At 37.8% G+C, this 14359-nt stretch overlaps 2 protein-coding genes and 2 non-coding genes across 4 annotated transcripts; all 4 read right to left on the bottom strand.

The window, feature by feature from the left end:
- Window positions 1–1186: 1186 nt before the first annotated feature.
- On the bottom strand, window positions 1187–2008 carry LOC116004719 (elongation of fatty acids protein A-like). Its single transcript, XM_031244877.1, has one exon. The coding sequence runs from the start codon at window positions 2006–2008 to the stop codon at window positions 1187–1189; it is 822 nt and encodes a 273-aa protein (XP_031100737.1).
- A 1360-nt stretch (window positions 2009–3368) lies between these two features.
- Window positions 3369–12109, bottom strand: LOC116004641 (putative 1-phosphatidylinositol-3-phosphate 5-kinase FAB1C). The gene is made up of 11 exons (XM_031244766.1): window positions 10635–12109; window positions 9452–10225; window positions 9194–9347; window positions 8766–9110; window positions 7711–8340; window positions 7290–7618; window positions 6948–7074; window positions 6686–6850; window positions 4586–6091; window positions 4031–4294; window positions 3369–3861 (listed from the first exon to the last, which is right to left on the bottom strand). Exons 1-11 carry the CDS (start codon window positions 11129–11131, stop codon window positions 3607–3609), a joined length of 5046 nt encoding a protein of 1681 aa, XP_031100626.1. The 5' UTR covers window positions 11132–12109; the 3' UTR covers window positions 3369–3606.
- A 1637-nt stretch (window positions 12110–13746) lies between these two features.
- On the bottom strand, window positions 13747–13818 carry TRNAQ-UUG. The gene has a single exon. It is a non-coding gene; the product is annotated as a tRNA-Gln (tRNA).
- A 139-nt stretch (window positions 13819–13957) lies between these two features.
- TRNAQ-UUG lies at window positions 13958–14029 on the bottom strand. Its single transcript has one exon. It is a non-coding gene; the product is annotated as a tRNA-Gln (tRNA).
- Window positions 14030–14359: the final 330 nt, after the last annotated feature.

The following is a 14359-nucleotide window of genomic DNA, read 5'->3' as shown; positions in this document are numbered from 1 at the left end:
GGGGGGGGGGGGGGGGGGGGGGGGGGCGACACATGTGTGACCAAGAATAAATACTAGCTGATGTTGTACATTTGTCAACCATCCGAAAGGTCTTCAAAACTATATAAGGCACTTTGCATATCCTTAAGACATCATCCCTAGGATCATTATAGAACTGCTAGCTTGGTGGCATGTAGTCCTAACCTATAACACATACACCAATTATTATTTCTACCCCCTATTCCCGGCTATAGCTTGTATTATTTCTTTTTGGGTCAGTATCTCGGGCATTGTACATACCATTTTGAGCCAAGCGCTCCGAGCAATAATACTACTACCTCCCTCCCCCTCCCCCCCCCCTCCGGTTTTGTACTTTCATACCCAGTTTATGGTGAACCCGGTCCCAACAAAACCATCAGCTAGCTAATGTCACGAGACGCTCTTCACCTAAAAAGGCATATTCAGGTAGCGGCTGCGAGTTTTTTCCATAAATCAAATTGTATTAGCCTTATAAAAGATTAAAGAAGAAGCAAGTACAAATCAAAAGGGCTTTTCAAGAAGATGGTGCTTTGATGAATGTTTTCCTAGGTACAAAAAGGGTTTATCCATGAGAATCGTTTACTGGTCTTACTGGTTTGAGTCAGTTAAGTATGAAAAACCTAAATGACTCTGTTGTTCAAATCCACTCCCATCATCCATATGTGGGAGTATAAACTGGGACACCGGGTACCACTAGACCACAAGGTCTTACTAGTTACATAAAAGCACACACACTACACGAATTATTATATCTTATAGGTTAGAAATAAGGTCTAGTGGTCGAGTATGATCCACTCTAGTCCAACCGTCCCTGATTACAATACCATATGCATACAATGCAATATAGATATTAAACTCAATACATTAAAGAAAGAAATGAAATGAATTCAAACTCGGAAAAGTAACAATTCAAAGATTTATATGATGCCACGAAATCTAGGCAAATTATTTTGTCGACTCGAGTCTACCTTACAAGATGAATCTGGATCTAAAATATACAATTTACATGTTAAATGTTCACAATTTATATATGAATAATGTAAATTGTGAACATTCCGTATGTAAAATGTGAATATTCTGTATGTAAATGGATACAAGTACACCTTACAAGATGGATCCGATCCATCGTATAACTATATATTGAGAAATCTCCGCCGTTTATTTTATTTTAGTTGTCGTGATCTTTCCTTTTCTTGGAAGAATAATTAGTAGAGTGAAAGTCCAAGAACATTGTTAGAAGGAGAGCAACAAAAACAGTGTTGAAGAACCAAGCCCATATTCCTGAGCAACCCGACCCGGTAAAATGATAATAAAGCATCAAACCCGACATCGTGTTACCGAAGACGAATTGGATAATCTGACAGTCTGTGACCAATTTCTTCCACCGTGGCCGGTGACCCAGCGCGCACAGGAAATAATAGGCGTACATTAGCACGTGAACGGCGGCGTTGGTAACCACCGCCACCGGCAGCATTGACTGCGCCGTCGCTAACAAGGCGTAGCTGCCAACCACCACCCCCGCGTGGTGGAACACGTGGAGGAAAGAGAGGCGGCGGGAGCAGGACCCACTAAGGAGGATTAAAAGGGTATCTCTAAATTCGAGAATCTTGGATAAATAGAAAACGTAGGCCCAGAAAAATACGGGTCCACGTGGCAAGGTGACGGCCGCGGGGAAGCAGACCACCCATCTCCGGCCGTGAATGGGCGTTTGGCGGAGGGTGGCGAGGGTGCAGCCCGCGGCCATGGCGAGGGAGAGGAGGCATAGGATCACATTGTGCGTGGCGGCGGCGTAGCGGAGGGTGGCGGCCGAGGAGAGGTCCGGCAAGACGGCGAAGCGGCGGAGGGAGAGAGTGACGGAGAGGTAGGAGATGACGGTGACGGCGACGAAGAGCGGCGAGGCGCCTAATGTGTGGCCTTCTTTCCACTCGTACTGGCTGATGGCCGGGTGGTCCACCAGCCAATAATGGACAGTGGAAAGAAGAGCCTCCATCGCGCACGGATTTAGATCAGTGATTCAGTAATAGGGTTTGAATTTTGATATGCAACTAGGAAGAGGTTAATGTTCTTAAATACTGTTCATTTGCATGCTAATCATACTTAGATTATGATTAAATTTTGATAGGAGGTGGTGGCGTGCGGCTGAAATCACGGCTGCGCAAGGCGGAGCTAGCTAGGAACTATATATCGTGCCAATCTGCATGGCTAACAATAATGTCGTATTAAACAAGTTATCTATTTTTTTTGAAAGGAAAACAAGTTATCTATCTTGCATGTATTAAATTATGGGTTTTCAATTCACATTATATTTTTGAATATGAGAGGGTCTACTCTAGCTTGTATGTTCATTTAATGCATGTGTTAATGGAAGTTAATAATATATGCTTGCATGTGTCACGCTAATAACCTAATTATTTTTTTTGGAAAGCTAATAACCTAATTATAAATGTAAGTTTTTAAAGAAATTTTCTTAGGTTGATTATTGTATCATTCTCATCTCCAAAAATACAAACAACTCGAACTCGTTGTATCATCTCATCTCCAAAAATTCAAACAACTCGAACTCAAACTCGAACCGATGATATATAAAGAGTTTAATGCCTACCAAGTACTATGAGGTATACTGTCTATTAGCCGGGACAACTTTAGCCAAATTGGTCAAACCGTTAGTTTGGTAATCACAAGATTTTAAGTTCATATTTTTAAAAAACTGGCTATTAATTAACCTTCTTGATTTGAGACGATTAACTATAATGGCATGATTGGTTTATGGAATAGGTCAAGAATTGAATAACATTTCTTAGAATAAACTTATTCCATTGTTTGTTTTAGACATATTGTTATTGAAATAACATTCCTAGGAATGAGCTATTACATTTGCAAAGAGAACGGTCATTCTTATGAGGGCTTGGTATTAATTATTCTCATGCTCTTGAAAATAGCTTTTATATTGTAAATATCAAAAATACCCTTTGTATAAGGATATTTATGTCTTTAAAACTTATTTCATTTCTAATCCTTCAACCAACTAAACAATGTAATACAATTCCTAAAGTTTATTCCTTTAACAAACCAAACAATAGAATACAATTCTTGTTCTGCTCCTTACTTATTCCATTTCCTGTGGAATAGTATTCCTATCCCCTCCAAATTCATTCCGTGAACTAAACATGATATAAGTAACTTAGACTGATTTACGTTATTGTGGTATTTTATTAACTAATGTCACAAGACTTTTTCACCTAGAGGGCATATTCAGATAGCAACTATAGACTTTCTGAATAGCGCTACAGACTTTCTCATAAATCAGAGTCTCTATTAGCCTTATAAAAGATTATTAAAGAAGAAGCAAGTAGAAATCAAAAAGGGCTTATCAAGAAGATGATGCTTTGATGAATGTTTTACAATGTACAAAAGGGGCATTTGTTGCCCCCATTAGCCATTACAAAGAACTAAAAATGAACCAATTGGAAAGAAAACAAAACAAAACAAAACCTTCTTCTCCTGTGCAATAGAAAATTTGAGTTTTGCCCTTATTACCATAAGCTTCAAGAATGGAATGAGAGAGACCAAATGGATCCCTTTTTTTTGTCAGGATGACCACTGATCAGGTACTGTAAGAAAATATGTTGTCATTGCTTTTCTGAATCTTTTCTTGTACTGTTTCGGAGAAACGACGGTCGGAGATGCATTCTTCGGGCCGCCAAGTATGCCCGACGCCTTTACCCACGTCTCCAAGTGCTTGTCCCACGTATATTGTCTCATGAAATCAATGATCCCTAACACGAGCTCTTTCCGCTCTTCATCCACCCCAACCAACAACGAATAGTCCATCACATCAACCGACTGGAAATCGTAAGGCGCCATAGTATCAGTTCGTGCACCAAACGGAATTTCAACAAGAAGATATGCGATGATTTGAATAATAGAAAGCTATGATCTGATCGAATCCATATTGTTTTCACGTAACTTCTGAAACATTGATTCAAAGATATCGAAAGTTCAAGTAGCTTACCGCTAAAAAGGATGTGTCGTTCCAAACAGCTCTCTCGAGGCATTTCTTAGCTTTGCTTCCAAGAAATATCGGTTTAGTCTGCAATGTCTCTAAAAGGTTCAAATCTAACAGGACTTTGTTCGCTTTTGTATCTGAATTGTAACGGGATCGTACAGAACCCTTGAGATCATAAACCCTTGAAATAGATCTTCCGTAAAAGAGGTTCTCCATCACAATCAAATCCATTTTCGTATCCTTACCTCCTTTCAGGTACTTGACTGTAACCTAAAATTTATAATAAAAATCGGGATTACATTTCCTCTTCAAAACAAATACAATAAAATTGTGCATATAAATACTTTCATCATAAACGAGAAAGAGAAAGTGTTGGGCGGAGGCTGGTAAAGGCCAAGTCTAGCACCCGGTGGCTAGGGGATTGTTAGGCAGAGGCTGGTAAAGGCCACGTCCAGCACCCAACGTTTCGAAAATGTGTAGCGGTATAAAGTTGCTACTAGCTATAGCTTTCGGTGTAAATGGTAAGCGCTTGATCCTAACAGAAAGAGAAAAGAGTCGAACCTGAAATATACCAAGAACTTTTGCAAGGCAAGTTGGACTTCCCGAGGTAAGAGAATCCGTCAAATATTTGAAGTACTCCGGGCCAAATTCTTCAAAAGAATCTAATTCGGTCTTCTGAATCTGTTTGATTATGAACCTTTCATCAAATGACTTAGCAAAATAAACATTGCTCTTCCCTCCCTGAGCACTCCATCTCCTACATCGGCTTAAAGAACGTATGAAGTCCAGTTCATTAGGACAGGATTTCTTTCGAAGAGTATCGAATTGTTTAGCAAAGTAGCATGTTACAGAAAACTTCACTTTTCCACCGGCGTTTGGAGATTCATCCCCAAACGATATCCTAAGATGAGGGGAACTTTTGGGATCTGAAAAGAAGGAACTAATTGTACTAGATGTATCTTCTGAACCATAGCTTACTTGGTGGATATAATCCAAATCCAGAGAGCCGAAAGGCTGCCAAGTCGAAAACTTAGAAACTAAGGAATTTTCCCTGTTAGCATCGCCAAAGCTCAACCCTCCTTCAGACGAAACACTAGGCTTATCGTTGATCCAGTCCTTATATTCCCTCGAACTAAGTGCATAGGATATTATGCTAGTGAGCTCGTTGTCATATATAGCAATCACGACATCATTTTGCCCGTTTTGTGGAACCATCAATCTGGCTCCTTCAGGCAGAAGAGATGCACGAGAGATAAAAGCGATTGATGAACTCTGTAAAGGATACAACTTCTGAGCTTCACCGGGTAATAACTGAGAATAAGTCCTGTGAACAGTGGAAACAGGGTCTCGGATCATATTCCGGTAGTCACCAGAAGCATGAAAAGACCTTAGTGTCGACAAATACAATGACGATGGTGGCAGTCCTTTCCCAATTCGTTCGTGAAGTCTCATAGCAGAGTCAAAGGAATGAACTCTTGCCGGTGACCTAAACTTTCTCACAGATAAATGCTCAATTTGGCTTAGTTGCCTGGAAGGAACGGTTTCGGGTACATCTTGCAGCGAAGCCCGCAACTGCATTTTTTGAGATTGATCTATACCAGTCCAAGCAGAATCTATCTTATCAGAGAGAACAGCAGCAGAACAAGAGGCAAATTCTGAAGGTGACTTGTCGGCGTTCTCGACCAGAATTTCTGACTCCTGACATTTTTCATCGTCACACGAGGTCATGGAATCTTCCCGACGGTCAGGACCATCTTTTGATACAGGTGGCTTCTCGTGACACTCCTCTAATTTTGAGAGTTCGAGTGTATTCTCTTCAGGAACTTGCTCGATAATGCCATTCTTCAAACTCACATCACTTCTCCACCTTTCCAGGTTAGTAGAAGTTGCCTGCTCTAGAGTTGGTGAACCAGAACTCTTGCTAAGGAGGGAGTCCATTGAATAAAGCCGACGATCCCAAACATGCGAAGCAACTATGAGGGAATGCCTCATGCGATTAATTTCAAGAATATCAATTGCTTCCCACTCTTTATCCGAAATGCCTTCATCAGTAGGTTGAAGCAAGACCTATCAGGGAGAGAAACAGGAATCAACAAAAAAAAATGGAGAAATGATAAAGGAGCATGTTTTTGTTTTGATGTTTGGTTCACATTAAAGCAAATTGTTCAGATAAGGGGAAAGGGTCAAATAAGCCCTTGAACCTTACAAGAAAAAGCAATTAAGCCCTTGAACTTTAAAAAGGTGCAATTAAACACTCAAGCTTGTCAAAATGCGTTAAATGGCAATGGCGATCGGTAACCGTTAACCGTTGTTTACCACCACTATATCACCCCAATTCAAAGAAAAAAAATGGTGGTCGCCTTCGTTGGAGAAGACGACTAGATGGTCGCCTTCTTCTTCAATGGCAATGGCGATTGGTGACCATTCGCTGGTTGCCGAAATTGTTGACGGAACCCTAATAACCGGTTATTCCATGTGAATAATCGGCTATTGGGTTTAGATGCAGCAAAATGACAAATTCAAGTGTTCATTTGCACCTTTTTAAAGTTCAAACGTTTAATTGCACTTTCGGGTAAAATTCAAGGACCTATTGGATCCTTTTCCCTTCAGATAATGAACAAAAAACAGCATAAGAGTGACTTTTCCCAGGTTAGAACTCACATTGTAATCCTCCTGTTCTTTCATTAAGAGGTCTTTTAAATCCAGCATGTAGTTTTGCAATTCACTCGTATCATACAGTTCACATCCTATCGAGGAACTTTTCTCCTCAATCCTGTTAAAGGCACTTGCTATTTCACCATAGAAGGACTTCGCTTTGCTCAAAAGCTGCAAGAAAACAAGATATTAAATCCACAGCATTTGATATAGGAACAACAAAAACAATTTCATTCCGGGAAAAGCATTTTCAGAGACTATGTAGCACCTCAGCAGCTTCTCTCCTTGTCCAAGCCTGCTCGGCTTTACTACTGAATTCAAGAATCGATGGAGGCAGACGGACTGAGAGAATATTAATAGGAGAATAGCGGAAGATTGCAACCATACTCCCTGATCTGTCAAAGGAAATTTGATCCCGAATCAGACCAAACTGAACAAATAATTTCAGTTATTACATTGTGCCCCGATTGGCAAGCCTATTAATATTATAGATTAACTATTGCACTTTACATGTTTGGCAATACCTAATTGTAAAATAAAGTGGATTCTTAAAGGTAACCTATATATAAAATAAAATAAAATTATCAGTAATAACCAATGGATAACACACCCATAATATCGGAGGCAGTCCCTTTGCAGAGAATGACCACAACTTGCCACACGGTTGGCAGTGGCATGGTTGGAAAAACTAAGTTCCAAAAACTTTCCGAACGATAAGCCCCAAGCAGCATCAGACATAAGTACCCTGCGAGTTGCCGGTGGAACGCCCTCTACTTGTGCACACCTGAGGCACCGATGCCACATCCATATCTTTTTGTCCTTTTCTCCAGGAAGCTTCACTGAGGGAATGCGCCTAACGTTAATCGTAAGGTTCCCGTGCTGGTGAATATAGCAAATGACATGAGCCTCAGTTGGCTCCTTGCATGATCGACAAGATGCCTGGCAATTGAAGCACAATATTCACACTAATTAAAAAATAATTGAAACTAGAGTTAATATAAACTAAATAAAAAAGGTTTAATAGAACTTACCCGACTGAACAGATCATCCTGAAGATATCGGCCAAGAGGCTTATCGAAAAAGCCATAAAACTGTATGCGTAGGAGTCGAGAGCGCTCACATAAAGTATCATTTAGCACACAGCGACTTGAAAAGGATACTAATATGCTTTGTTGACTGTCACCAGTTGAATAATAGTCAGTAGAAGCTTCAATTCCATTAACTCTTTCAGCTGTAGGATGTTCTGAAATTTCACCAGGTTCACCATCCTCTTGACAAGAAGTATCCTGTGACCTGTCCCGTTCGTGGCATCTGCTCTCAATAAATTCACCAGAAGTTAAATCATCAACTGATACAGATGATGCTAAATTCCCATTGTACGTGGTGGTAGGGAGAGCATCGCTCACTCCATCTTCACTACAGGAGCGATGATGTTGAGACAATGATTCAGGCACTCCAACCTCCAAAGAGAGCGTAACAGATTCTCTATCAGCAATTTTCTGTGTGGCAATTGAATGCGGAATTGCCATTTTAGGAAGACTAGCACCCTCATCAGTGAGGAAAGACGTTTCCAGGGATAAATGATATGCAGCAAATACTGCATATTGAACAACCATCTTCACTTTCTTTAGGTCTTCACGACAACATCCCTTAAGCAGCACCTACAGAATGTCAGATAAAATCATAATTTCCCTCTGTACTTCCATATTTCATCTCTCTTGATGCATCAATTAGGTAAAAACGTAATCGGGATAACACGTAAAAACATGGCACAAGTACTGACAAGAGGGAGGGGAAGAAGGAGAGAGGCAACTGCATTGAAGCAATTTGTAGGAGTTGATAATAGGTTCAAATGTTCAATCAATCTCAAAACAATTGTGCGTGTAATCAAATGCCAAAATATAGTTCAAGACATCAGACTGTAATTACATACATACATAGCAATTCCATGGAGAACCTGCACCATGATCATCTTTAACTATGCCAGAGTAAAATTGCAAATAAAATTACAAAAAAATATATTAAAGATTGTGATTCACCAGCAGTCAAAATCAGGGATATAGATTTGAGAGGAAGGGAACAGTACCGTGCAGCCTAAACGCCTGGTACAGCCATCAAAAAACATCAAGGTTCGGGATGGTTTCTTGTTTAACTGGTTGGTGGCTTCATGCTCCTCAGACACTCTCTCTAAATAAAAGAGTTCACAGTGGCCCAGTCTTGCTGCTGTTATGTTATCAATGGATGGAATTATAGAAGCACCAGTGCACCGAGCAATCCGCTCCAGTAGTGGCCTTTTAACATTCAACACCAAGGATATCTCTTTTGCCAATAGCTGCTCCTGAGCATATGAAGATACACTTTTCTCCACAAGAAGCACATTTGGATGGTGAGCCTCAATTTTTGAAACAATTGTCTTCAGGTGATCTCTTTCCTATCAGCACAATGAAATTCATAAACTCTCCCTAAATCCTAATTAATCTTATCTCAGTCAAAAACAAGGCAATCAAGTAGAACCTGTTGCAGTAAGGTGTTAAAAGAAGCCAGTTGATTAGGAACTCTTTGGTACTCAAGTGCCCCTCCTAAGAGAAGTAATCGAGCATTTTTATAGTGTGATGTCATGCGCTTGTGTTTGATATTCTTTGTACAGACAATCCCTCTGATAAATGTACTGCAAAGAAAAAAAACCGTTGAAATCCTCTTAATGAATATGAATGCATCTGAATAGAATAATGGCAAACATATAAATAATCCAGAACTAGACAAGTATCTCACCTGTCACAAGGCCTTCCTGAAGCTACGCATTTAACCTTCACATAGTTAACAGGGTCCATGCTTCCCCCTCTACTAGTATCCGGTTTCACATAGCTTGCAGCTTGCCAAGCTATTGTGGTTACTATATCAAGCCATTCCTCAGCACTTCCTTCTTTCCCTGGCATTACTCCTTCTGCTTCCAATAACTGCGACACAAGAGCCCTAAAATGGCCCTGAACTACATCTCTTATAGCCTCTTTGTGACCCCCATTCTGTTTCTCCTTCAACAAAAATGTGTTAGCAAGACTACCGCTGGAAGAAAATGCTGCAGCTGATTCTCCAACTTCATCATCCTCATCATCATATGTAAAGAAATTGTTTTCTGTTTCATCATATTCGTCTTCGGGAGGAGGAGGGAACCATATGAGACCGTTGTTTTCAAACTGACTTTGATAGAGAGACAAATTATTGCCAAAGTCATTGGTGGTCTCAATATCCTCAGTTCCTTTGTCAACCCTTCTTAAAACATTCAAGGTTTCTTGGTCAAAGGAACTATAATTGAGAGATCGGTGGGTCTCCATTTGCTCTTGCTGTACAGAATGCCCAACTCTATTGGAAGTAAAATGAATCCTAGAGGGGCTGTCATTAGGACTTGATCCAACTGACTTAAAACTGTGAAGTTCATGCCTAGCGCTAATACTACTTGAATCTATATCTGAAGAAGTATCATGGCAGCAATCACTTGATGGGCATAAAAATTCATTTGTGGAGTCTTCCCCTTCATCATCATCACTCCTAGATTATAAAAACCAGAATAATACTTATTAGTTGCAAAAGCTTCAGGAAGCACTAAAAAGAGAGAACTTTACCCTAATAAGTCATAAACCTAGACTTTTTTAGAGCCGATTTTTAAGGACTTGGAAGAAAACATTAAGTCAGGCACAGTTTAATTATATGAATATCAGTCACTAACCAAGAAATCAGATTATTGTTCTTGATATTACCTAAATCTAATCTACATGTGTGGTTAATTATCAGATAAACAGAACTTGGTAACTTTTTGCAAGGTATGCAGTGCCCTTGACATATTTACAGAGTACTTGGAAACAATGGATAACACAGTAAAACACAGTTAGCTACTTCAAAGGAACCAAAATTCGCATGCCTATAAGGTTTTTGAATAAATATGTGCCAAAGTTCATACCTGCTCGGTGAGTGATGAACAAATACTGAGGACGGATTGCTTGAAAAAGATGCAAAACTACTCTTTGCAGCATTGGGAGAATAGCCATCAAACCTGTCACTACTATAATTTGGTGATGGAGGTTCTGGGCTTTGTCTGGGAGAGTCAGAAGGATGGATTACATCACTATACTTCCTTGCACTTCTATGCCAAGTGCTAAGGTCAGAACAAAATTTGCAAGAAAGGATACCAACATCAGCTTCCTTTGTGCTTTCCATACCACCTGATGCGACAACATCCAGGGATTGATTACCCTGCAAGCAGTCCCCACAAAAAGCTCGATTGCAAATTTGGCAGTGGTACTTCAGGCAAGATTCGGTAAATTTCATCTTGCATTCACAGCAGGTTCTGTTCGAATCCATTCCAAGTCCTCCAGACAGATAGGTTGGATCACTGATTCCCCTCCAAGATTTAACCTTCCCAATCAAATCGGGTAATGAACTATCAAGTATTCCCATAGACCAGTGGTATCCCACCAAGCATAATCACCACATCTGCCTCAAGGGGGAAAAGTAACACACTCTTGATTGCTTAAGAGTACAATTCCCACAGACTTAAAAAGGGGAACCCAATCCAAGTAATGATGGAAACTATCAAACCCACAATAAAAATAGTGGGTCTCTTCAAAGTTATTTATGGGGTTGATTTTCTTATGAAAATTGGGACTCAAAAAGAGCAAGACAAAAACAAAACCTATAGAAATCCCCCCTGGAAATTCACTAAATATGAAAGGCTATTGGAACCATTAGGTTCACACTAATCTGATTGTATATACACCCTATTCAATCACAACTATGGCACAAGCAGGAACAGCAACAACAACAACAACAATTACACAGTATGAATATCAGACTCAAATAGTACCCAACTCAACCGATCCCAGAATCATCAAGCTCAGATCCCAAAATCGAATCGTTCATCACAATCAACAAGAGATCCAAAACTTTGCCACCTTAAGGAGCTAGTACTGAACCAGACCTAGATCAGATTCTTCAATAATCCCCTTAATCAAACAGTAAAACCAACCAAAAGGCACACAATAAAGTTCAGAACCGAGAAATTAAGGTCCAAAACAGTTAATTTCAGCTACACGGAGAGAGAACTTAGCTTGCTTGATTCTCCAATCTCCAATAGGGCGTCGATTGAGAAGAAAAAGAGAGATAAAATACGGAGTAGAAATTAAAAGTGAATTAAATAACGAAGAGAATGAGAATGTATAGCAGGAAAAGGAAGAGTACGGAGAAGGTTCTGGCTCGCATCTCCATAAGCACAGCCATCATCTCCTCCTTGCTCAGCAGCTTCTACAGCAATGAACAATAAACGCAAACGCTAAACTCTCTCTCTCTCCCTTCTTTCCCGGCAACACTTTTGCTTCCATTTTTATTTTTTTTTCACTTCTCAGCTGACATTAAAATATACGGCAAAACATGCTGTTTCATGTGCATACAGTCATACATATGTATTAAATATATATAAATACATCATATTTCTGTATGTATAGTCTCTCTCAGTCTCTCTCTAACTTTATTCTCTTTCATCTATCCATAATTTCAGTTCTCTTTCTTTATGACATGAAAATATTTAATATATATATGTGCTGTTTCTAAGGGTTTATGTCATGAAAATGAAATCATTTTTTATGCTTTTTAAAAAAAAAAAAATTTATTGTGTGAGATTGTCTTATAGATTTTTATTAGGTCAAGATATGAAAATATAATACTAACTAAAAATAAAGTATTTGTTACTTGAAAAGTATAATATTTTTGAAGAAAAATATAATAATTTTTATATTTTGATTTAAAAGTATCATATTTGTCCTTAAAAGTAACAAATAGAGTACTTTATTCTTGACTAGTCCTCTCTCCGTTTCATTTTATGTGTTGATTCAGTTAACAAGTTTGACTGGAGTTATTTATAATTTAATTTTTCATAATATTAAGTTTAGAATTAGTATGTAAAATTTATATATTTAGAAATTACATTAAAAAAATGTACTATTAAACACACAAAAAAATCAAATTTAAAATTTATAATTCAATGCTAATAGAAATAAGTAATGAAGAAATAGTTAGTTTGACCAATGAATAGTAACTAAGACAGATAAAATTAGACAAATGGTGTATTATATTTTTTAATATAAATATTATATCTTTACATTAATATGACCCGTCGCATGAATAAGGATTCATAAGACAGTCTCAGGAGAATAACTTTTTTTTTTTCTTTTGGTTGCATTTTCTTTTAGCATTTTCTGATTTGGATTTGTTTGGTAAGTGTTCCTCTGACCTCTCTACTAACTCTTTGGCCAGCATGACCATTATTTAATTCTCTCACTTCTTCTTCTTCTTTTTTTTTTTTTTAATGTTTTCTATAGTACTTTTTTAGTTATTTTTTATTCTTGAAAACGGAAGTATTCACTAAAATACTCAGTAGAATTTTTAGTTCTACGAGTTTAGAGGTATTTTTTTTTCTATTAATGTACAATTATATATAAAAAAATTGTTATTGTAATAAGTGTACAATTCTTTTTTTTTTTTCACCTTTGATCTTTTAGGTAAGAAATTCAATAACAAAATCTCACCAGAATTCTTACCGAAATGGCCAAATTAATAAAAGTTAGAAAAATTAAACTGTAATTGCAATTTTTATAGTCATGCACAAAGGAATTTTATAATCTATTATTTTAATTTAATTTAATCTAAAAACATAATAAGTCTCGATCAAAGTTATATCCCACATTTGTGTCCATGTTTTTAGTGTTAATCATTTTGTACATTATGTTTTTAGAGTTGTACTATACAATTTTTTTGGACAAAAATATTCTTACCATTATAACTTCCGTTATCTTTTCCATTAACTTACCATGCACATGTATCCACCATATTTTTTTTTATATTCTTTAATGATAATAATAGATGTAGACATTATATATTGGGTTAATATAATAAATATTTTTTTATTTAGATTTTAATTAGTAATAAATTAATAATTTGTTAGTTATTTTTTAAAATATAAATATTGGACATATGTTTTTGCGCATAGAAAAACTTAGTTTGTAAGAAAATTGCCACTAAGGTCCCACCAGGAGTCAAACCTAGGTCACTGGATTCAAAGTCCAAAGTGATAACCACTACACCATGGAACCCCTTTTATTTTTTTTTTTTTAATGATTGTAGCTCTCACATTGGGGGTCTTGACTTCACACGTATTGAGTGTAACTCTCACACTTAGTTTATAATAATGACATGAAAAAATTGTCACTGTGAAAGTGGGCAAAATAATAAAGGTTCCACCGGGAGTTGAACCGAGGTCGTTGGATTCAAATTCCAAAGTGCTAACCACTACACCATGGAACCCCTTTTATTTCTTGTTTTTTTAATGAGTAGCAATGGTTGTTTAAGCATTCTTATTGGTAGACTTTGTTTTTTTATTTTTTTTGAAAACATAGAATTCATTCATTAAGATCAAACGAAAGAGCATTACAAATGAAGGAAGGAGGTTCGACGAACCAGTCCTTACGATCTGCATTGGAAATAGAGTGCCTAGCTAACAAGTGAGCAACTCCATTCACAGAACGTTTGACAAAAGCAATAGATACATTATCTAGAAGACAAAGTAGATTGTTAATGTCCTAGAATACAAGGTCAAAGGAAGATGAGTGAATTAAATAAGAAAATTTTACTTTG

Source organism: Ipomoea triloba, chromosome 14 (genome assembly GCF_003576645.1).
Source record: "Ipomoea triloba cultivar NCNSP0323 chromosome 14, ASM357664v1".
NCBI classification, from domain to species: Eukaryota; Viridiplantae; Streptophyta; class Magnoliopsida; order Solanales; family Convolvulaceae; genus Ipomoea; species Ipomoea triloba.
This window is presented reverse-complemented; position numbering and strand designations above follow the sequence as displayed.